Source organism: Eumetopias jubatus, unplaced genomic scaffold (genome assembly GCF_037043125.1).
Source record: "Eumetopias jubatus isolate StellerSeaLion01/CBP00866 unplaced genomic scaffold, mEumJub1_p1.0 scaffold_17, whole genome shotgun sequence".
Lineage (NCBI taxonomy): Eukaryota > Metazoa > Chordata > Mammalia > Carnivora > Otariidae > Eumetopias > Eumetopias jubatus.
This window is the reverse complement of record NW_028274823.1, coordinates 48,935,483-48,958,365: the sequence shown is the minus strand read 5'-3', so window position 1 is coordinate 48,958,365 and position 22,883 is coordinate 48,935,483. Positions and strand designations below refer to the sequence as shown.

Below are 22,883 nucleotides of genomic sequence, written 5' to 3'. Positions count from 1 at the left end.
CCTTATTATTTTAGCTGGGTTTTAACTATTTTTTTAAGAAAATACTTTATTTATTTATTTTAGAGAGAGAGCGCACGAGAGAGGGGAGGGGCAGAGGGAGAGGGAGAGAAACTCAAGCAGACGCCACATGGAGAGTGGAGCCCGATGTGGGGCTCGATCTCACGACCCTGAGCTCATGACCTGAGCTGACATCAAGAGTTGGACGCTTAACTGACTGAGCCACCCAGGCGCCCCAATTTAGCTGGGTTTTAGATGGAGATTAAAAATGACCACTGTGACTCCTGGTTCCTTCCCTACCCTCAAACACATTTGGATACATTGTATGCGCCAAAGAGTAATGTGAACGAGGAGTCTGAAGATACGGGGCCCACTCTAGAACCTAGCAGCTCTGTGACCTTGGGTGTGTCCTTTAAATCCCCATCTATGAAATTGAGATTTTAACATTGGTTTCACAGGACTTATGGAGATCAAGCCAACAAATGTGCTTTGTCCACCATAATGAGCCATGTTGGTGTGAGTGCTGATGTCTCTCGGAGTCTGAGGTGGGCCACAAGAGAAGCCACCCACTCTGGGAAACAGAGTTCAGAGGTGGGGGGAGGGGGAGGAGAACTGGCTTCCTGCTGGGGCCAAGGAGTTCTCAATAGTCTCCTCTGTTAAAAAGAGAAAGTGGTAAAGTTATTCCTCCTTTCTCCTTTGTTCATTGTCATGTTCCAGGGGTTGTAAGAGAGACTTCTAGTTCTATAAAAATACTCCCAAGAAAAGCTCGTGCATCTGAGCTTGGCTTTGGGGGAAAAATCTATTTTTGGACTTCAACATGTATCTAAAATTATTAAGAACATCCTCTGTCTGAACATTGGCTCAGTCGGACCCCATTTCTCTTTCTGTGCTTAACTTGTAGAAAAACAGTCACAGTGTGATCCATAGTTTATTGTCTTGGCAACAACCCACTGGCTATCTTGCCACTTACCCTTAGGGCTTGGTGGGGGACGGTGCTAGGCGGTGGGTGATGTAGTTGGTGTTGGTAAACTATTCCCACAGGACCCTGTTCAGGTCCTGGGAGTGGATCTTGAGCACGGCCTCGCCTGGGGTGTTATTGTCCTGCCTTTTCAGACAAGCACAAAGTGGGGGCTTCCCCAGGGAGGAGTTACTCCCCCCCCCCCACGTAGACGGTGCAGTCTGCAGGGAGCCTAGCAGTGGGGGGTGGCTTTCCATGCAAAGCTTGAGCTCCCAAGTGGAATGGGCACTGCTTCCTACCTTTCCACACTGACTTCAGAGCATAGTTAGAGGACAGGAATGTTGAAGGTCCTAGGGCTGCGAGGTTCTAGAATGGGCCCAAACCTTCAGACTCCTTGTTCACCTTGCCCTTGGTCCCAACGCATCTCAATGTGTTTGAGGTTCAAGGGAAAGAAATAGAGGTCACTGTGGTCATTTTCAGTGACTACCCAGGGGAATGTTTGTTTTGGAAAAGACTTGGTGGGGGATGGGTGGGAGAATAGAGCCACCATTTCTCAATCTCTGGAGTTCTGTCTTGAGAAGAGAAGACTATTCTAAGATGATAGGACCAGGGCTGGGGGCTAGGACTTACAAAGAGAGTCCTAGCATTGGGATTCGAGTTGGACCCCAACAGAGAGTCAAGCTCCTCTCTTGAAGAAAGAGCTTTTTGGTGGTTACAGCTCACTGTTGGGCAGTCTGGATGGCTGGTGGCCTCATCGGATGGGGTGGGGGCCTTTAAGCATTCTGTCCTTAGCGCCCAGGGTGCACTGTGATTCTGAGTGCATGTTCTGCCGGCAGCACTCCAGGACCAGGGGCTCTGCTCCTGCTGAGCCTCTAGCGTTTTCTCTGGTGCACAGGTGCATTAGAAACTATGGCCAGGGCACAGGGCCACTAGGGGGCGCCTGGGAGTCTGCGGGCTGAGAATGAAGGGTGACTGTTGGCTTTTTCACCTTGCTCATTTCTCTATTGCTGCTGGTGTTTCTGGCCTAGGAGCTGAGGTACAGGCAGTGGGGACCCCCTCTGGATGGCTCTTCTGGGAGTCCTGCAGGCGAAAGACAGACTCACCAGGCCGTTCTGCCGGGAGGCAGCTTCTTGTGAAGTGGGAAAGATTGTGCTTGGAAGGCAGAGGCTGAGTGGGAATGGAGTCTAGACTCAGCTCCTCCAACTGCATGGCTTGGGAGGTCTCCTCTTCTCTGAGCTGCACAGAGCAGGGAGGACTTGGATTGGCTGACCGTAGGTGACCCTCCTAGCATGATGCAGCTGTGCAGTCTTGCGTGTCTGCAGGGTGGTGTAGATGTACGGGGTGGCTTGATGGGTATCATCTCATGGGAACTCTCAACTGCTCTTGACCCAGTCATGGTTCGCTTTTTACTGGTGACCATACTGAGGCCCAGAGAGCTTGAGAAACTAGCCCCTGTTGGCTTCTGGATCCTGGTCTTACCTACTCCATTTTGGAGGTTCCTTGAATATACCGCTACCAAGGGAGAGAGATTGGGGCACAAAAGTCTTCCCTCTGGATTCACTGTCCCTTACTGTATATTCATTTGAAGCTCTTTTTTTCTTCAAGATTTTATTTATTTATCTGAGAGAGAGAGAGAGAGAGTGAATGAGAGGGAGAGGGAGAGAAAATCTGAAGCAGACTCTGCACTGAGCACAGCCCACTGTGGGGCTCAATCCCACAACTGTGAGATCATGACCTGAGTTGAAACCCGAAGTTGGATGCTAACTGACTGAGCCACCCAGGCGCCCCTCATTTGAACCTCTTTTAGATGCAGCCTGAGCTCTTTATTTTAAACCTTACCCCTGCTCATTCTGTGTGTGACCTTGTGGATGGAGCTGCTACTGGTCTCCTGGCCCAGCTAGAGGGAAAATCTGGGAATGCCCTGTTTGGCCTTTGAGATTACTTTCAGAAGCTAGCATTTCTGGAGCCGAGATGGAAAGCATGAGCCAGCTCGGGCCCTGTTCTTGGTGTCCAAGATCAGTGGGAGGAGAAGGAGCCATGGTGAGGCTTTGGAGGTTGTGGAGACGTGGCAGCCGGTCCGGGGGCCGGGCAACCATGACCCATGGCCCAAGTCCGTGTTAAGCAAGGACTGACTGCAGAGAAAGTAGTCATACCCACTTTGTAGTGGTGTTACGAGGATTAAGTGTATGGTATTTATAAAGTGTTTAGAACATTCCTGACGTAAAGTAAATGCTTCCATTTATTATATGGAATAAATAAACACGGTAGCTTTTGGAGATGCATATGAGGATTTGAATATGTAAATGGTGGCCTCTGACCCTGAGGCCGGGTCACTGCTGTCACTCGGAAGTAAAGAAAAAGATGACATCAAATGATTGCATAAAACAAAGATGATACTTATTTAGCCTCCCCCCTGCAAAAAAACCCACAAGTCTGAATTTTCTTACATTATGACTCTGATCCCCATCTTGAAATGTGTCTTGAAAGCTGTGAGGGTAACACACGGGTCATTTGGAAGGATAGTTGGCATGTTGCAGATCCATCGTGTCAAGTCAGATTGCTCAGTTTCCTGAGCAGAGCGTGGAGTGGAAATTTTCCACCAACTCGGATCCCAAATGCAAAAATTTCTAAAGAGGGAAAAAGTAGGTTAGTTGACCTACTTTCCTCTTAAGTTCTTGCTGAAGCTGTTCCAGCTAAGAAATAAAGGAATCTTTTTCCTTCTTTTAAAAAAAATTGTGCACTGGCTGTAAAGTCTCAAAAAAGGATTACAAAGAACAGCAGCATTATTTTTTGCTTTAGGAAAGCATAGATTGTAATGGTGTTTTCAAGATTTTAACTCTTTCCTTTGGCTATCTGTAGCTCTGTGCTTTTGATTTCAGCCTTTTGTGTCTTGTCCACCTAACACTTTTATTTGGGCTGTTTTGCTGAGATATTTGTCTTCTGATCCACAGGTGAGGGTAACTAAAATATGTGGGAAGGGACTGGGCTTGGACTTCTAGTTGGATTTGAGAGAACTGAGTTTTTCTTTTTTCTATTTGGGTTTAAAAAAGCAGAGTAGCCACAAACCATGATGTCTGTTGATGTAATTGATTTAATATTCTTCTGACAGTCCCATCATATTTCTGGTGGTGACAAAAGACGCTTCCTATCTCCCTAACTCTGGGAGCTTCCTATCATAGGTTAGACCCCTCTTCCATTCCAGCAAGCTATTTTGGGGTTTTCTTTGCTCCAGGCTCTGTAGTCTAGTTTCCCACCTGTTCCCAGCCCCAAGCTCATCCCAGCCCTGGTACCCAGCGCCCCAGCTCATGCCAGAGCCATTGGCCTCCCGTTTTCCTGAGGGCAGGCACGGGGTTGAACAGGAAGATGTGGTGGGGGCGGGGCACAGCTGCCGTCTTCAAACCACTAACATCCCCCAACCTGTGAGAAGCCTCAAGGTCAGGACATGGAGCATGAGGTGAAAATCACAAGGGCTGACTTTGGCACAGTCTGATGTCCTGAGATGGAATAAGCTACCTCCAGGAGTCCTGAGCACCCGCGGCTGGGGTGTGTAAACAGAAGCCAGACAGCCCTTCAGTCAAAACAGCGAGAGCACAGATGGTCCCGTCTGATGGCGATTAGGTCAGATCGCGTGCCTCTTCTCCCCTCCCCTTCCCACCAGGAGCTGTTCTCCCTCTGCTTAGCCGAGAGACCAATATGGTGGCTTTGACATTTGCTAGAGAACAAAATCTAGTCACTAGAGTAGTTGAGAAGCCTTTCTGGAAATGAACTCATTAATATTTATGCATAATTATTAACAGTTTATCAGACTCAATCTATAAAGAACTTAATTGCAGAGCAGAAGGTAATTTTACATGCCAGAGCATTTGCTTACAGGTTTCATTTTAAACAGTGATGCTGCTTTTGGGTATTGTGATTCACACTGCCTCTCACCAGGGTGCCCAGTGCAGGAAGGTGTCCTCTACCCATGGGACAATCTAGAAATGCTTCCCGGAGGGGAACAACATGGCTTGCATATGCAATCAATGTATGGGTCCTCCTGTAATGGGGGCAATACACCGCCCCCTGCAGGTAGTGGGGCGTTACCAACATTGGTGCAGTCAAGTTGCAAGCTTCAGCGTACAAAGAAAGTGGAATTCCTTTATTTTTCTACATTTCTCCCATGTCATGAAGTTATCACTGCCCCCCCTCTTCCTTTCTGGGTAGTAGGGGAAAAAATAAACTCTAGTCCATTTTGTTTAACTTCGTCCTATTTAGTGGAGTCATTTTCTTCGGGAGGCTAGATCTTTAGAATTTTCTCCCATCTGCTTCTCTCCAAGAAGGCATCGGAGTATTTGGGGCTTCTCTCCAGGGTGAGGAGGTTGTTGGGGGCAGGGTTGCCGTGCAGATGTTTGGCCTTTGTCTTGCATCAGGGTAGGGGGCTGAGGGACAAGAGAGGCTGACCCCTGGGTCTCTGCTGCCAAGCCCTGTACCATGTATGGAATTGTGTCCATCTGGAGACGCACAGAAGCACTGCTTGGATCGCGGGCATCCCTGGAAAGGGGGCACTTAACCTTGTACTGGTCCTCAGGGATGCAGCTTGCTCTCCATGGGGTGTGGCTGGTTGGCCTCCCCTGTGGGGTCATGCTGGCTTTTATGTTTTAACAGATAATTTATGAAATTTTTACTTTGTCCTGGCTATGCCAAGGAAACATTTCCTTGACTCCTCACACTACTCTCTGGAAGAGGTAGGAATACGGGCAGTTAGGTAGGAACACAGTGTTTATAGTAGGCCAGATGCTGGCTCACATTCATGGACTTATTTAATCCTTGTATCATCGCTGTGTGCTTCCTGCTAGCGTTAGCCCCATTTTGCAGATGAGAAAGCTGAGGTTCAGAGAATTGAGGCCACTTGCCTGAGGCTCGCTTGTGGTAGGTGGGGGCCATGGGGCTCAAACCCTGGAGATCCCACTCTAGAGTCCATGCCCCTATCTGTGATGCAAAAGCAGCCTTGTCACCATCTCACAGGTGAGGGACTATGTTACGTTACTGCCCTGGGGGCAGGCAGAACTCAGGGGAGCCACTTCCTTCCCAGTCCAGAACAGCTTCTGGAGGAGGAAGAGATAGCTATTTCCTTAGGAGACACACAGCATCTGTGGGTCGTGGGGTCAGCTGTTCAGCTGCCATGCCTTATTCTTGGCTGAGGCAAGTGTCTGCTCCTTCCTAGGCCGGCACACCCGCCCACAGAAAGCCTGAAGGGTGACCTCCAAGTCTCGTACAGTGTTCAAAGTCCTCATGCAATAAATGGGAGTAAAACAGGAAATTGTCAGTGTTGGGAATTGTCAAATCACCCAGGCAGGGGCATGAGGAGGCAGGCTCCCTGTGTAAGGCATTTTTGTAATTAACTTATTGTAATTTTGTAATTAATATTAAGCTTCTGTTGTGTTAGGCACTGTGCTAAGTACAGAGCATTTGGTGGTGAATTCAACTGACAGCTTCCCTGCTCTCATGGAACTTATATTCATTTGCAAGTAACAGAAAAAAACACAACCCTGATATAATAAAAAAGAGAATTTATTTGTTCATGTGACTGAAAAATCCAAAGGCAGGGCTGGCTTCAGGCTTTGCTTGATCCAGGGAACTTAAAGTTTCAGCATCTGGCCTTTCTCCATCTCTCAGCCCTGTTGCTCTACACCATGATTTCTTGTCCAAGCAATGCATCAGCTTGTGGTTGCCACGTCCCCTTTTGCCTAGGTTGACGTCCAGCAGACAGAAGACGTGCTTTTTTCTCAATATTCTGGATACTACTAGTCCTCACATCCTGCTGTGTTGGGTCTGGTTTGGTCACATGCTCTCTCCTGAACCAGTCACTATGGCCAGAGGCACGAGATCTCTCTGATTGGCCAGGCGTGAATCACATGACCATCTCTGGTGAGGAATAGAATCCATCCCATTGCAACGGCATAGACGTGAGTGTAGATGTGAGTGAGAGGTGTGGCTTCCCAAAAGGAGGTCAGCATTCCCTTGCCAGAAGATGGGCAACTGGTCCCGAGTGGGCAAGACCAAACGATGTCTGCCATAGAGAGGAAAAAGCCCGTTCTTTGTCCTCGTGAAACTGTCAGTCCAGTCAGCAAGACCGACCTGAAACAAATAATCGTTTTATACTTTCAGTTGAAGTTGGTGCTACACAGGTTCCTTGGGTAGCCAGTTTCAGAAGTCATTCTACTGCGTGGTTGCCATCCTCTGTCCCAACAGTGGCGTTAGTGATTTGAACCTGGCATGTCAACCTGGAGCAGGCGGTCGTGGGCATGGGATATTGCCTCTTGTGCATGGCTATATCTGGAACCAAGAAGCTCTTCCAGTGAAACCCTTGTCTCAGCAGTTAGCCATGGTTAAATTTCATTTGGAGTTATAAAAAAATGAAGGCATGTGAACTCATTCATCACAATCTCTGTGGCTTTAGGATGCTTTAAGAAACTGTTGAGAGTGAAGAGCTTAATAATTCCAGCCTCTTTAATGATATCGTCTGGAAAGTATGGCAATAAGAAAGGAAAGTCACAAAAATGAATGAGAAATAGCTAACCGGTTGATGGAGGAGTTGCCGGCCGGTGAGGCGTAGCTACAATGGAAGCTGTAAGAAATATGCCCATCAGATAAATTGAGACCCATAAAAAGTAAAACGTCGTGTCTGGCCTGCCTGCATTTCGTTCTTTTCAGAGAGAAACCCCAACAGAGAAATAAAAGGAACCCATTTGGTTACTCAGGTTAAATTCAGAGCCAGTGCTTTCAGGGACCGGGATGGAGGTGGAGGAGGGGCTGGGAACTGAATCCAGGATTTGCTAACATAGGGATTTATGGGTCCCTTTTAGCCCAGCGTCTTCTGGAGGTGTGTTTAAAGTGCCTTTCCTTTCCTGGGGCTGCCGCCAGTTAGCACCGATGGAATCAATATTTTGATAACAACTTGAGGTTGTTGGTGGTGGTGTTTGAGAGCATCTTCATGGGATGCAGGGAGATGATTAGGTGAGGCTTAGCGAAGATGGCACGGGGATTTGTGCTCCGTACAATAAGAAGGGAGTCCGGAGCTGCTGGCCACACCTCGCGGGGCTGCCGGCTGCAAACACGATATTAATGTGCGGGGATTGGGACAGGGAGAGCAAGCCTGGACTTCTTGGCTACGCTGGCCATCTCCGCTTCTGCATTCCCTGCTTCTTACCCTCCCGCTGTGCAGTCCGGGATGGGGTGGGGGGAAGGGGGCAGATGCTCTGGAAGGCTTCTGTCCCCTGACCTTGGCCATGGTTTTTACTGGAGAGGCCCAGCAGAGGGCGCTGTAGTTAGTTGGCTTGCCTCTGATGTTCAGCACCCAGAGGAACCGTAGACTATTTTGTTAAGACTTTTTGTTGTTGTTATCAGTCAGAGATCTTTCGGGTCCATCTGTATGTCAGCGGTTCTTGCCAGGGATGATTGTGCCCCACGGGGCAGCTGACAGTGTCTGGAGACATAGTTGGCTGTCTCTACATTTCCATCAAACTTTTGAATTGTTGCTAGAAAGATATAAAAGTGTAATTTCTTGTTAATTTGTTTTTATAAGGGGTCTTACCTTGTCAGGACCTCTGTTTCCTGCTAATGCCTAAAATATCACCCTCACCATTTCCACTTCCTTTGGTTTTAAGAGTCTCTTTCAGTTTAACTCGGTTACTTTCTAACAAATATTCAATCTTTCCAACATCACTCCTTTTCCCCAGGTGGTGTCTGAGTGGAGGGGGAGCTCATGGCTTGGGAGGGAGTCAAAGAAAGGCCCTGGTTGGCCCCTCATCTCTGGACCTTGTTCTCTGCTTTTCCGAATCCGATGGTCCACTGCTGCTGGAAGCATCTGTGAGTGTCGGATACCGAGCATAGCTGGGGTCTGGGGGTCCCCTTCTCCACACCAGTTATCTCCCACACTTGACTTACCCTACCTTGGCTCTTGCTGGGCCTTCTGAGTTTCAACAACTGCCATCAGTTAACTGTTAGAGAAGACCATCTACCCCAGAGCCTAGGTTCTGGGGTGACCTTGCCTCTCTTCTGGGCTATGCTCTTAATGATGTTTATTTTCCAAAAAAAACCCTCAGTCCTAAAGGTTCAGTTCACTGGCCACCTCTTTCACCCCTGTCCTCAAACTTTATTATCTTTATGGAAAGAAACAAGGCTGTCCCTTATTTGTTTATTTTCTTACTCTCCTTTATGCTCCACCCACATTCCCCTTCCTCCTCAATAAGCAGCCAACCTGATCATAATGAGTATCTGTTCAAAGAGTTCTTGTATATATATCATGTATATATCACCCAAGAGAAGTTTTTCCGTTCCTTATTTTCTTTTTTTCTCATGCTAACGTTACATATGATTTGACCTTGATGTTTTTCTGTGGCTAATTTTTTAAAAGATTTTATTTATTTGAGAAAGAGAATGAGTGGGGAGGGGCAGAGGCAGAGGGAGAAGCAGGCTCCCCGCCGAGCCGGGAGCCCGATGCGGGGCTCGATCCCAGGACCCTGGGATCATGACCTGAGCCGAAGGCAGACGCTTATCTGACTGAGCCACCCAGGCGCCCCACTTCTGCTGTTTTTGTGATGTGTCCACAAAGAGCGCAGCTTACTTCCTGGAATATCCAGGCTCTGTTCCCCTCCCCCATGTGGGTCTGGACCTTCTCCTTCATCCCTTTCTTTTCTCCTACCTTGCTCAATTTTGATTCCACTCCCAGTGATCAGGGGTGGCCCCAGAGGGTGTCACCATGGATGGGCCTCTTGCTCTTCCCCAGGATTGGGGAAGGCAGATCCTCCCCAGGTTTCAGCTGCTGTTCTAAAGTTGGCCTCCTGCTTTCCAGTGAATTCCTGTTGACTGCTCTCGGGTCCATTGGTCACCCTTGTTTCTTTCTTCTTCTTCCTGTGGAAACACTTGGTATCACGAAAGTCTTGTGTTGACTGATTTTTCCTACCTCCATCTGTATCTGGGGTTCACGGGGCTACCTTGCCACCTAGTTTTGTTGGAAACTTAGTCCATGGACTTTGTTATAAGAGCCACGCTGTTTCTACCTCTGGCCTATTATTTCTAATTGCTGCACAGAATTCCACAGGCTGCATCTACCTAATTTTGCTCACCCTCTCCTCGAGTCCTGGATACCCACATTGCCCTCAACTTATCACCACCACAGATTAATCTCAGAGTCAATTACGTTTCTTGCCCTGGACCCTTATGGACTTGTGTGAGGATTTCTTTATAATATACCCCAGGAATGGAATTGTTGGACCAGAGGGTAAATGTGCAGTTAATCTGATTAGGGGTGTCCGGAAGGCTGATCCAGTCCCGATTCCCAGCAGCCACACATGATGGTTTCTCTCCTTCCATGTTCCAAATCCCACACCAGAAGGTGTTGGAAGTCCTGGCTCCCCTCCAGGACACACAGAAATTTGGGGAGCCTGGCAGCCATCATGTTCAGGCTGTTCTGTCTCCAAATCCATTGTTCTGCCTAATTGTGGCTATACTGTGCTGGTGCATGGCACCTGCTAGATTTGCCACAAAATTGGGATACGGGACTCTTCTAGTTTCTCTGTGGGGTACAGGAACATGAGTGGGGGTCCTCCCTTTAGTCCCTCTTTCCCTCGGTGGAGGGGATAGCGGGGGGATGCCACCCTAGCCCAGGAAAAGCTCTTTCCCATCTGCAGGGACTTCTCACAGGCCCTACCTCTGTCCCCTCTAGAGTAGGTCTATAAAACTGTGTTCAGACCTCCAAGTACTGCTTGAAATATAGAGGGAGTTTGTAGAATGTGAAAATCCACTTTTTACATCTGTGCCAGCCTTAGCTTGCAAGACCATTTACACTCTAGCTCAGTCTGTCTCAAACCTGGTTGCGTATTGGAATTACCTGGGAAGATTGTAAACATTACTGATGCCTGTTGGACCCAAAATGAATTAAATAAGACTGTCAGAGTGGGCCCGGGCAGAGAACCGTGCTCTAGGGACCCAAGACAGCCAACACTGACATTTAAAGCTCATTAGTGATCCTTTTTTTTTTTTTCTGGGTGATAACCTCCCCATCCCTCAAAGGACATTGACCGACTTTGAATGAACGTCACAGCATGATGTGTGGGGAGGTGCAGAGCCATGATATTTAAATCCTTAAAATATTAAACATCGAATAGATACAGTGTGCGCACATCCGATGTGAAGGGCATGAAGAGAGCTTCAGGAGCAGAAACACGAGCTGTCCTGGGAGCACCTGTGTGCCCCCGACCTTGGTCGCCCGGGTCATCGTTCCACCAGACGCCATCCGTCTCCCCAATACCTGCTCTATCAGATCTTTGCTTCATTTATTGTTTGTATATTAATCTCCAAGCGCTGTAGCCTTTAGCTTGGTGAGCTTTTCACTTTAATACCAATGGAACTATAGTGTAGTTATTTCTTAGTTATTAGCTTGTTTCACTTCATTGAAAAAAAAACTTCTCCTGGTTGCATTTGTCCAGCTCTGCCCTTCGGAGGCCACACGGCTCTCCAGGCCTATCTTTCAGCGGTTAATTGAGAGGACATAACATGTATATTTCACATATTCTCAAAGTTGCTACATATCTTTACCCTCTTCCTAGACACAGAATTTTTATTATTTTTATTATTTTTTTAAAGTTTTATGTATTTAAGTAATCTCTACACCCAGCGTGGGGCTCCAACTCACAGCCCTGAGATCAAGAGGCTCATGCTCTTCCAATGGAGCCAGCCAGGCTCCCCCTCAAGACACAGAATTTTTAAAGTCCAGTGATTCTGCTCTCAGCTGATCAGATGTTGTCAGTATGACAGTTCTTTCCTTAAATCCTCAAATTATCCATTACTAGTATCGTTTTGTAAGTCAGTATATCTTTTTAAATTCACCTGCAGGATCTATGCTCATCATTCCTTCTAGCCCCTGAGATTCTCTGTTCAGGATCAGATTTCTTCTACCTGAAGTATGTCCTTTAGATTATCTTTGATAGTCGATTTTCTCATTTTTTTTTCTTCTGAAGATGTCTTTATTTTGTCCTTTTCCTTGAAAGATAGTTTCATTAAACACTGTTATTTTTTTTTTTTTTCCTCAACACACTGAAAATATTATCCCATTATCCTCTGGCTTCTACTGTTGTAACTGAGAAGTTAACCTCAGTCTAATGGTTCATTCTTTGGCGATAATCTGCCTTTTGCTCTGGCTGACAGAATGACACTAAGTCGCTTTGGGCAGGTTCACTGCAACGTGTCTTTGATGAACCCCCAATCCTTCACTCTCTAAATATGGCCTCCTCTCCCTCTCGCCTGTATTCTCTGGGATCCGGACCGCGCATGTGCGAGACCTCTCAGCCCATCCTCCGCGTCTCTTCCTGTCCTCAGACTTCGATGAAGCTTCTCTTATGCTCCATTTATATCAGTGCGCCGTGGGGGTGTCCTTCCTCGTCTTGGCTGTGACTCTTCGCTCATTGCATCCCTCCTTCTCCCCTCCCATGTCATCAGCTCTGCTTACGGCTTGTACCCAGAATCTGCCCGGCCCCAGACGCCTGCTTCACATCCCCCTTCGTTGCTACTCGCACGCCTGTCCTGACTTCTCCAGGTCACAGTAATCTCCTCCTTCTGTGTCTTTCACAACAGCTCTTACTGTCCTGTGCATGTGAAAACATGGTGTAGAGCAAAGAGCACTGGGCTTGGAGTCCGAGGACCTGAGTTCAAAATCTGGCCCCACCACTTACTAGCTCTGTGACCTGGGATAGGTCCCTTTTCTTGCTGACCCTTGGCACCCTCAGTTATGAATTGATGATGATCGGGATGTCAGGAGGACTGAAGGGGATGAGGGTCACAGAGTCCCTGGATGGTGCCCAGGGCTGGCTGTGACAGGGGGCTTCTTAGGTAACCCCCCCCCCCGTGTGTCCTTTTGCACCCCTGCCTCAACATAGAAGCCATCTCTGGCAGACACTCAGTCCGGGAGCTGAAGTCCAGCGCTGCAACTGTGGAAATGTAGCTATGAAGCAATCCCTACATGATGAAGACCTAACTGCCTAACAGCCCTAACTGCATTGAGATCCCTGGCTTGTGTGCCTCTAGTTCATACCCCCTGGAGCCGTCTTTTCATCCTTGGACATTCTCATATTCTTCTCTGTCTAGTTCATACCCCCTGGAGCCATCTTTTCATCCTTGAACATTCTCACGTTCTTCTCTGTTTAGAGATCATTAAGTCCAGGATCCTCTATCCCTGATGGTATGGAGAGCTCTTGGGGGCTTGGCTCCTGCCGACCTCTACGTATCTCACCATTGCTGTTCCTGGGCTCCTACTTTGGCACTCCCTCAGGCCACAAAGAACCACGTGCTAATCTCTTTTGCAAACAAGTTCTTGCCTCGCGCCTCTGTTTTCACCTTTCTGGTCTCAGTCTAGCTGTCGCTTCCACCCTTAGCACCAGAGCTGGGTGGGGTGCCTCCTACAGCACCTGGGGCCTTGATCACCACTGGTTACAGTGAGCCTTTTCTTAAAAAAACAAAACAAAACAAAACAAACCAACAAACCCTGTCGATCTTTATTTCTGTCCAGAGTCAAAGCTTCTGGAAGGCAGGAACTGTTTTTCATTCAGTGCTGATTCCCAGGTATGCAGCATGGGGCCTGGCTCCTAGAGTGCTTAACACATAGTTATTGAAGGGAGGAAGGAGAGAAATTGCAGGAAAAGCTACATTTCCCAATGTTGGCAGGTGAGAATTGGCTCAAAAGGGATCTACAGTTGCATTCTCCAGTCATCATTCCAGAACAGCTACCCTGGAGCATTGTGTGGTAAGGCCGCATCCCTCAGCAAGCCCTGGTCATTGGCAGACGCAGAAAGTTTCCATGATCCCTGGGAGCAGTGTGCTTGCTCCACAGTCAGAAGCGGTGAGGTGAGGCCTTCCCTTCTTTCCTTAGCCAAGAAGTCGTAGAGTGTTGAGAAGGGGCAGAGGTGGGATGGGATGGGGTATGATTAGTGCTTAGTTCCCAGTACACTTGGCTTAGAGGCGATCCAGGGAGAGAGAGGGAGATGAGCACAGAGTATGAATGGGCAGAAAAGTGTAACAGCTTCTCCTTGTAGGTGTCCTACAGGCCTCCCAGCCACCAACTAATTCTCCTGGGGGTCAGGTTTTCTATGGAATGGTCTATGCCATCCTGAACTATGAGGCTGCATTACTTTTGGTCTTGGGCCAAATTATACTGTTGACTTCTATGTAAGTATCAAAGAGTGGGGCCAGAGTTCACAGATGTTTATTATCCCAGACACCTGGAGAGTCTGCCAGGGATGGTGCAGGTTGGGGCCCAGGGACCCAAGCAGTCCCCATCAGAAGTCACCCGCTACAGCCTCTGTCTGGAGGGATTGGGTGCGTGGGTGTGGGCAGCACAGTCTGGCAGTGCTATGACCATTGCTGTTCCCAGGACGAAGTGACATCCAACCCTGGCACAGGAGTGATACGCTTGGTGTAGCCAAGACAAACTAGTTATGTGTATTAGATAAGCGTTGTGTTCTCAGGCACTGTGGCGAGCACGCTTACACATTAATTTAAGATAGGCTCAAACAACCTTTTGACGTAGGTAGGAGTAATGGTACCACTTAATAGATGAGGACACTGCCCTGGGTTTCAGAGAGGCTTAAGTAACCTGCCCAAGGTCACCTATTGAATGAATCCCTGAGCTGTGATTTTATTTTTATTTTCTAATTTAATTTAATTTTTTATTTTTAAAAGATTTTATTTTATTTTTTATTTTTTATTTTATTTTTATTTTTATTTTATTTTATTTTATTTTATTTTATTTTTTTTATTTTATTTTTATTTTTTAAAAGATTTTATTTATTTGAGAGAGAGAGAAAGCAAGAGAGAGCGTGAACGGGGGGGGGGGGCGGCAGAGGTAGAGGGAGAAGCAGACTCCCCACTGAGCAAGGAGCCCGATGTGAGGCTCGATCCCAGGACCCTGAGATCATGACCTGAGCTGAAGGCAGATGCTTAACTGACTGCGCCACCCAGCTGCCCCACCTGAGCTGTGATTTTAGTCTATGCTCTTGATTACTGCTCCAAGCAAGCCCCCCAACGGGCCAGATGCTTGGGGCACAAAGGTCAGCATTCGGTGTCAGTTTGGGTCTTCCAGGAAGCAGAAGTACAAGCGATTTCCTGGAAGAAATGCCCATGAAGGGTAAAGGGGAGAGGGAGCAGGAGAAGGTGGGGAGAGTCTTCAGATGAGGTGCAGGCCTGACACCCATGAAGGGAGGATGGGAAGGAAGGGTCATTGGGAGGAAGAGCCTGCTACTGGAGCACAGCTCAGGGAGAGCCTTGCTCCGGCTGATGGGAAGCCCTGAGCAGTGACTGCTCACTAGAGGAGTCCCACACCGGGCAGAATGGCAGCTTCTGTAGCCTCGTGCTCAGTCATAGAACCCTCTGTGTTCTGAGTCCGGGGCACTGGGTCCTGTACCCTCTGTACCAGAAGCAGCTGGGGCAGAACATGCTTCAGTGGTGGATCCTGAGCAGCAGCTGGGGGCTGTCAGCTCTGGACACTGTTCCTTGCAGCAGAGTCTCTCTTGAGGGAGGCCCGAGCAGCGCGCTCCCATGGTTGCCACAAGCTTTATCCTCGAGCCCTTCACAGCCTGTTCACTAATACACTGTGGCATCTGGGCAGGTGTTATGAAAGCTCACAGGTGGATATCCTGTGCAGCCTCCTGGGATAGCGATGATTTCCTGACAGGATGGAGCAGGTTGCACACTGAATAAAGGGACCCTGCCAAGGGGGCTGGTTGTGGGGAGCAGGGGTTGAAATGTGGAAATGTGAGCTTGGCCATTTTGGCCCAGAGAGGCACCCTTTTCAAAGTCCACCACTCAGAGGGACATCTGTTTCTCAGTGGCACAAAGGTAGAGTGTAGGTGACCAGCAGCATGGGCTTCCCAGGAGAGAAGAGGGGGATTCGGGGTCAGCGGGGACAGAGGGGGCTGGGGGCGGGCATGAAGCTTCTGCACAAGGAGGGCTTGTGGGAAGGAGCCAGCAATGGTGCACAAGGTGAGTGACTGAATGAGCCTAGAGAGGTGGGTGGGTGGGGTCCCAGAGCCCAGTGTCTGTTGTTCCTGGAGCCTGGAGTCTGCCAGAGTCCGGGGAGGCTATTCAAAGGTTCTAGATGGCAGACACATGACATTGTCCTTTTGGTGTTATTGGTCGCTTTCAGATATTAAAAAGTCGAGTCCTATTCAAGTTTGACTGTTCAGGCTCCTGCCCAATGCAACAATTCTCTCCTCCCCGATTTTCAGTCTGGTCTGGGCTTTAGCTTGAGGTGGGCAGAGTGGAGATGGGGGTGGCATTTTCTGGTCTTTTTTCCTCCTGGCCCTTGGCTCTACTCTGTCTCCTCTTACTTTTCTCCCTGCCCCAGCCACCTTTAGGGTCTAGGTCTTCTGGCACTGGGGCAGGGAGGTGGGTGAGGGACGGTGCTGAGTCTTCTGACAGACTCCAGGTGGCCATTTTGGTCCTCCTTTGGCTGTCACTGCTTCCCTGGCTGAAGACACTAACATCCTCCCCGGGGCAGCCCTCGGGTGCTTCCTCCTGCCTACGTGGGAATTGTGCACGATTCTTCAGGTGTCCTGTGGTAGAAGGGCTCCCCACTTCCTTCCCCTTCCCCTCTCCCTAGTTTCCTGCTTACATAGCCTGGCTGCGGAGAGGGTGGCTCACTTGACGGCCTCTTGATAAGTTCTGGGCAAGGAGGACGGAAGTGACCCCCAATTGTGTTGGCTGTCTTTAAAAGGGGGACATGTGACAGTGTGGTAGCCTATATGTCCTCTGCTTTGGGCACAAGGAAAGTCCTGCCACACCTCCTATAAATAGGAGAGCAATGGCAGGGGTTTGGGGGGGAGCAGGGAGTACCTACAGGAAAGCTTGAGAAAGGCACCAGGGTGCAGCAGGGGAGAGGTCACAAGTGTGCAGTGCCTCTCAGGGTCACAGGGACCAACAGCCTGGCTACCTTCTACTCCTTTGCTACGTGACTGTCAGTAAATGATCCCACGGAGTGTATGCACAGGGTAACCAAGTGGGTGTGTGAAAAGGACCATGTGTTTCTCCTCTCTCCCCAAATACGATGATAACAGTAGCCAACATTTCCACAGTGTTTCTCAGTTTATGAAATGCTTTCAAACTCTTTAGCTGACTTGAAAGTCGTAATGTGCCCTTGAGGTAGATGGATTAAGATGCTCACTTAAATGTCAGAGGACTTTGGAAAAGTCGAGGAGTTGGCTGAGCATCACGGAGCCCAGAGGAAGGCAGGTTGAGCAGGTCACCTAGGCCTTCTGGCTCCCTCCCTCTTCCCGCTGCCCCACCCTGCAAGGCTGGTCCCCTGACACATGGCTTCCTATGCTCTATCCAGAGGACAGCAGCTCCCAAAAAGCCCTTCTGGGGATTGCCACTGACAAGTAATCAGTAACTTCAGGGCTGGACCTGACCTCCATACTGTGGTGAAACCACATCCTCGTGAAGGACTGCAGAACCTGAGAAAATTTTGTCCTTTGAGCTGGTTTCCCAATGCCCACAGGTGGGCGGAGGAAGTCTTTTCACTTCTTAAGAGGACCTACTGTTTTCAGGTGCTCATTCATGGGTACCAGCAAGATAACTGGGGTAGTAATCGTGAATCACTCTGCTGTTGTCATTAAAGCAGGACTCTTAAGGCTCTCCATGGGGCAGTGCTTGCTGACTTGTATTTGTAATCGATAGATGCTCTAATTCTGGCTCATTGCTAATTCTTTGCTTACCCAATTAATCCAAATTAGTGTGGCTTAATTTGGAGGAAAGCGTGCTAAACTCAGGTCCTAGTAGAAACTCTGCCCCCAGGCTCACAGCTGGTTGCTCTGGGCGGAAGGAGGTAAGTAAGTGCTGGACAGCTTCTGAGGCCCCCTCTTTCCTGACACCATGGAAGGAGGATGAGGGGCAGGGGTGTGTCAGGGAGAGTGGCAGGGGAAAGATTTGCTGAACCTACGGACTTATTTTTTTTCTTTTTTAAACCAGGAATTATTAGCCGAGAAGATGCAGAAGATCTCCTCGAGAACATGACGGAGGGAGCATTTTTGGTCCGGGTCAGTCAGAAAATCTGGGGCTACACCCTCTCCTATCGCCTGCAGAAAGGGTTCAAGCACTTTCTTGTGGACGCCTCTGGGGACTTTTACAGCTTCCTGGGAGTGGACCCCAATCGCCACGCAACACTCACCGATCTCATTGATTTCCACAAGGTATCCTTCACAGGGCTGCTGGTCAAGAGATAGGACTGGGAGAAACTTGAAGTGAAGGAGCACCAGGCTGCAGGTATCCTAAGAGATGGGGTGGAAAGAGAGCAGGCAGCCCCAGAAGGTCCGCAGGATCAGAGGGATATGGGACATCGTGGTGGAGGAGAGCAGAGATGGTCTAGACAGGCCCTGGGGCCTGCTGTTCTTCTCTCTGGCTTACCCTCTGACTAATGCAGGCCCCTCCAGCCCTGGTCCCTAAGCCTCTCCTCACCTCAAGTATCCGAGTTCTCCCTATGGTAAACACCTTGGGACTAGTTGATGGCACCTTCTGTCCAAGCCCGCAGCTTACCTGCAACACATCCCCAGGATGTCCTGCTTGAGGACGTTCTAGCCAGGCCTCTGGCAGCTTTGTAGCGTTGGCTGAAGCCTAGCTGTCAACCCTGTGCCTTGAGAAGCTTTTCTAGTAGAGTTACCACGCCTCTTGTTCCAACTACAAGGATATGTACGTGTGTGGTACGTGTGTGACTTTGGGCAGGTTCCTTAGTCTCACTGAACTTTACCATCCTAACCAGGCAAATGGATGTAAATAATCGTTCAGATCCCATGACTGTTAAATGAGGCAGTGTCCGTTACAGCACCCTGTGAAGTGGTGTGGAAGTTCTTGTTTTCCAGAAGTCTCTGTTATTTGTCCCCCTCCTGTAGACCTCTCATGAGGAAAGATGTTGCCTTCCAAACAATATATGCAGAAAGAAGCAACTTTTGTGTTAATGTGACTGTCAGCACAGTAGTAACTGGGAGAAAGCCAAAGGTGGAACTTGGTGAGCCACAAGGTGGGGGAGGGATTCCGAGAGACAGAGTCATGGTCGCTCCCCATCTACCTGAGCTTTGCAGCTGTGGCAAGGTTCACAGACTCACATCTCACCGGGTTTTTGCTGTAGTAGGAACTCTTGGATTGGTTTTGTTTTTTCTTCATGGATGTCCCCCAGGCCCTAGGGACAGCTCTTGACTTGACCTTCTAAGTAAAGCACATAGAAAATTACCTATTTACAAATACCTAGACTCTGGGTGGACAGGACTCCTGGAAAACTGGACTAACCAGGTTCAGGGCAGTTTTCTACCCGTGTTGGGAAGAGCTTTCTAACAACTCTAGGAAAGAAAAAGGGAGGGCATGTGTGGTTATTGGCACCTTCTCTGTGTCAGGCATTATGCCGAGTGCTCTCCATCCATTTTCTCACTTCCTCTTCATGATAGCTCCGTGAGGGAGGTAGACTAGTCCCATTTCACAGATCAGGAAACCAAAGCCAGGGAGCTTGAATAGCTTCCCTAAGTTTTCATGGCTGGCACCACGAGGTCCGAGAGTTAATCCTCAGGCCGTCTGCCTCTAAAGATTGTGCTTTTTCCTCTCTAGCATGATGTTTGGTTTCCCTGGCCACTATAAGCTGCTTTGAGCAGTGATGAGCTGCTTGTCCTACGAAGTGTTCAAACCCAGGAAAAAAGTCCATCTCTCAGATATGCTATGCTATGGTTCCTGCGTTGGAAGGTTAGAACAGATGTCTTTGGAGGTCTTTATTCTCTCCCAAATCTAGGGTTGGAGACTTCCAATGTAGTTTCTTACACTAAAGAGGGGGTTCATCTATGCCCATGTGGAGATCTGGTGGTCAGCGTGTATAAATTAAAGTTTTAATTACACAATTAATTTGTGATTACGTTCTAAGAATAATCAAATACAATATAAGGTGAATGCCTTGTCCATTTCAAATCTCCATTTCCATCCTCCACCTTAAAGTATTAGTTTGCCATGTACCTATCCAAGTATTTCCCGGGCATTAACACAGAAATTTATGTACATAAGGAAGTACATAGTTTTGTTATTTTCCACATAAACCAGACAATTCTTTTTTTTCCTAATTATAAATTTAATGCAGTTCTCTACCCAACAAATATACCAATAGGATGGAGATTAAAAAAAAAAAAAAAGGTAGGATTTTCCAGAAAAAACTGAAATACACCAGTTTAGCCAGGGAAATTCTAAAAAATAAGGATAGTGGGGTGAGATTAAACTGGACACTTCTTTACCAATAGCTCAGCAATTTGATTTTTTAGCAGGATCAATATAGCATATGGTGTATTTTTTCAAAGCATGGTCGCTGGAAGCGGGCTGCTAAATTTTCAATCCCAACTTCATTACTGTGAGTGACTTTGGGCAAACTACTGAAATTTTTGTGCTTTAGTTTTCTCCTCCGTAAGATGGGTTTCAAAATAGCACTCACCTCCTTAGGGTCCCTGGGAGGTTTCATTGAGATATCACTGTGTAAAGTGCTGAAACAGTACAGCCAACATTTGTAAGTTATCAGGACGTTGGCTCTTACTGAAATGCTTGTATTGAGTACATGTACCAACCACATCTGTACACGTGCCCCATGGTTTTTCATGATGGCCAATTACATAGCTTCCAGGTTTCCATGATCACAAACGGGGCCGCAGAGCTATGCTTGTCTATGTCCCTCTGGGCACAGGTGCAAGTATTTCTCTAAGATGGATCCATCGTACTGGAATTGCCGGATAGAAGATGATGCACATTTTAATTTGAAGAGATCTGCCAGATTGCCCTTCAAAAACATAGCACCAATTTGTGCTTCTGCCAAAACTGGATGAGGCTGTTTCCCCACACTGTTGCCAACACTGGGGATTATCAGTCATTTTAATTTTTTCCCATCAGATGGGCAGATGCTCTACCTCACTGTTGTTTAGCTTGTATTTCTCCAATTACTACTGACACAGAGGATCTTTTCATATGTTTAATGGCCACTTGGATTTCTTCTGTGGATTGTTCGTTCCTGTCCTTTGTCCATTTTCTACTTAGATGTCTCCTTTCCTACTGACTTGTCAGTTCTTCCAGCAATTAAATTGAGCTTTAGTTATGTCTATTCTGCTTCTCAGGTCTTCTTTTGGGAAATTTTTATTTTTATTTAATGGGCACTCTTTTCATTTGCAGGTTCTTTAACTAAAAAAAATAGCCCATTTTTTAAAAGATTTATTTATTTATTTTGGCGAGAGAGAGAGAGAGAGAGCACGAGTTGGGGGGTGCAGAGGGAGAGGGAGAGAATCCCAAGCAGAGTCCATGCTGAGTGTGGAACCTGACGCGGGGCTCAATCTCACAATCCTGAGATCATGACCTGAGCCGAAACCAAGAGTCCGATGCTTAATGGGCTACACCACCCAAATGCCCCATAAATAATAGCCCATTCTTATTTCATGAATGATTTATCTTATTCCACTGAGGAGATGAATACCCATCCCTGAAAAGCTCTTTCAGTTTGTTTTATAAGCTTGATATTTTCTTGAGGGTCAGTTCTGTTGTTGAGTTGCCATCTTTCTTTTATGGGTATGATTTTCCTTAAGTATGTATACATTTTGAGTTATGAGGTGGTGTCTGAACTTTGAATTTCCTGTTTATCCATCAATGGATACAGTCCCTGTTTCCTGAATCCATTCTCTCCATGCTGTAAGGGTTGGAGTTGACAGCCCAAAAGACAGCTCATCTTTTGGGCAAGGGAATGTCTGAGCTTTTGTGGACTCTTTGGCCTCCCAACGAAGGGCAGTGCCTCTCCTCACTTCCCATCTGCCCGAGGCAAAGACCTCTACTGTCTAGGGCTCCCCAGCCTGTCCCTCGGATACTTGCTCCAGCCCCTGCCTCACCTTCCCTCCTCTGACAATCTCACCCTGTAGGTCTTTTGGTTTTCGAGTATTCTTTAACATTTGGCTTTGTTGATGGCCTTCCTTCTTATTTTCCCGTATTGGATTTATTTCAGTTTTCCCAATATGGCTCTATTTCTTTTTTAAAAGCAGATTTTTTTCTGTCATTTCTATAAATTTGAGTGAGGAGGAGGCAGATACATATTCATAGACTTTCTATCTTGAACTGGCCTCTCTCTGGTAGATGTTTATTTCCCTTGCTTGGTTATAAGTAATTCTTCCTTTTTGTTTTTCCTTTTAGGAGGAAATTATCACTGTTTCAGGGGGAGAGCTGCTGCAGGAACCCTGTGGACAGAGGAACAGCCCACCAGACTACCATCTGTTGTTTGAATGATCCCCCCCCCCTTATCAATTGGGCTTCTTTGGGCATCCATTTTTTGAACTCAACTTAAGAACTTCCCAGCTCAAATCCTTATGGCCCTTCTGGAAGATCCACCACCATCCAGAGGATTCAGTAGATTAGTATGTCTCAAGGGATATGAAATATATGTGCTATTAGTCCCCGTCCCAATGCCCAGGACAGAAATTGCTAATAGCTGATGCAATTCTTTCATGAAGAGCTTAGTTATGACTTCATGAAGCCTATTTTCCTTGGCCACCCTAAGCTGAGCCCCTAGAGCACCTGGGTCATGTTTTAATAATCCAAAATAATTCCAGTGCCGAACTCTGAATTTAACCCATGGTAGACATTTAATAAATGTTTGTTGAATGAATGCAATTCTTCTGAATGTCTTGAAACACTAATCAGCAATGTTTTCTAGTAAGTCATTTCCTACCTTTTCTGTCTATAAAGTCATGGAGAGTATAGAAGAAATACTGCAAAGGATTTATATGGAAAATATAGATGCTGCATCTTTAATGATGTACATTATCGCCCTCATTGATTTTATCATTGGAATAATTACCTAAGGCCTCTGAGACCCAGGTTCCAGAATAGGTGGCTGATACTGCCCTGCTTTCTT

At 47.5% G+C, this 22,883-nt stretch overlaps 1 protein-coding gene across 2 annotated transcripts in view; it reads left to right on the top strand.

Annotated features, from left to right (window-relative positions):
• The window catches only part of SH2D4B (SH2 domain containing 4B), a 66,064-nt gene extending 43,430 nt beyond the window's left edge, over positions 1 to 22,634 (top strand). For both annotated transcript variants that reach the window (XM_028098922.2, XM_088019920.1), the window contains exons 6-7: positions 17,951 to 18,171; positions 22,163 to 22,634. In XM_028098922.2, coding sequence (XP_027954723.2) covers positions 17,951 to 18,171; positions 22,163 to 22,255 — 314 coding nt within the window. In that variant the 3' untranslated portion in view covers positions 22,256 to 22,634. The remainder of the gene's footprint in view (positions 1 to 17,950; positions 18,172 to 22,162) is intronic.
• Positions 22,635 to 22,883: the final 249 nt, after the last annotated feature.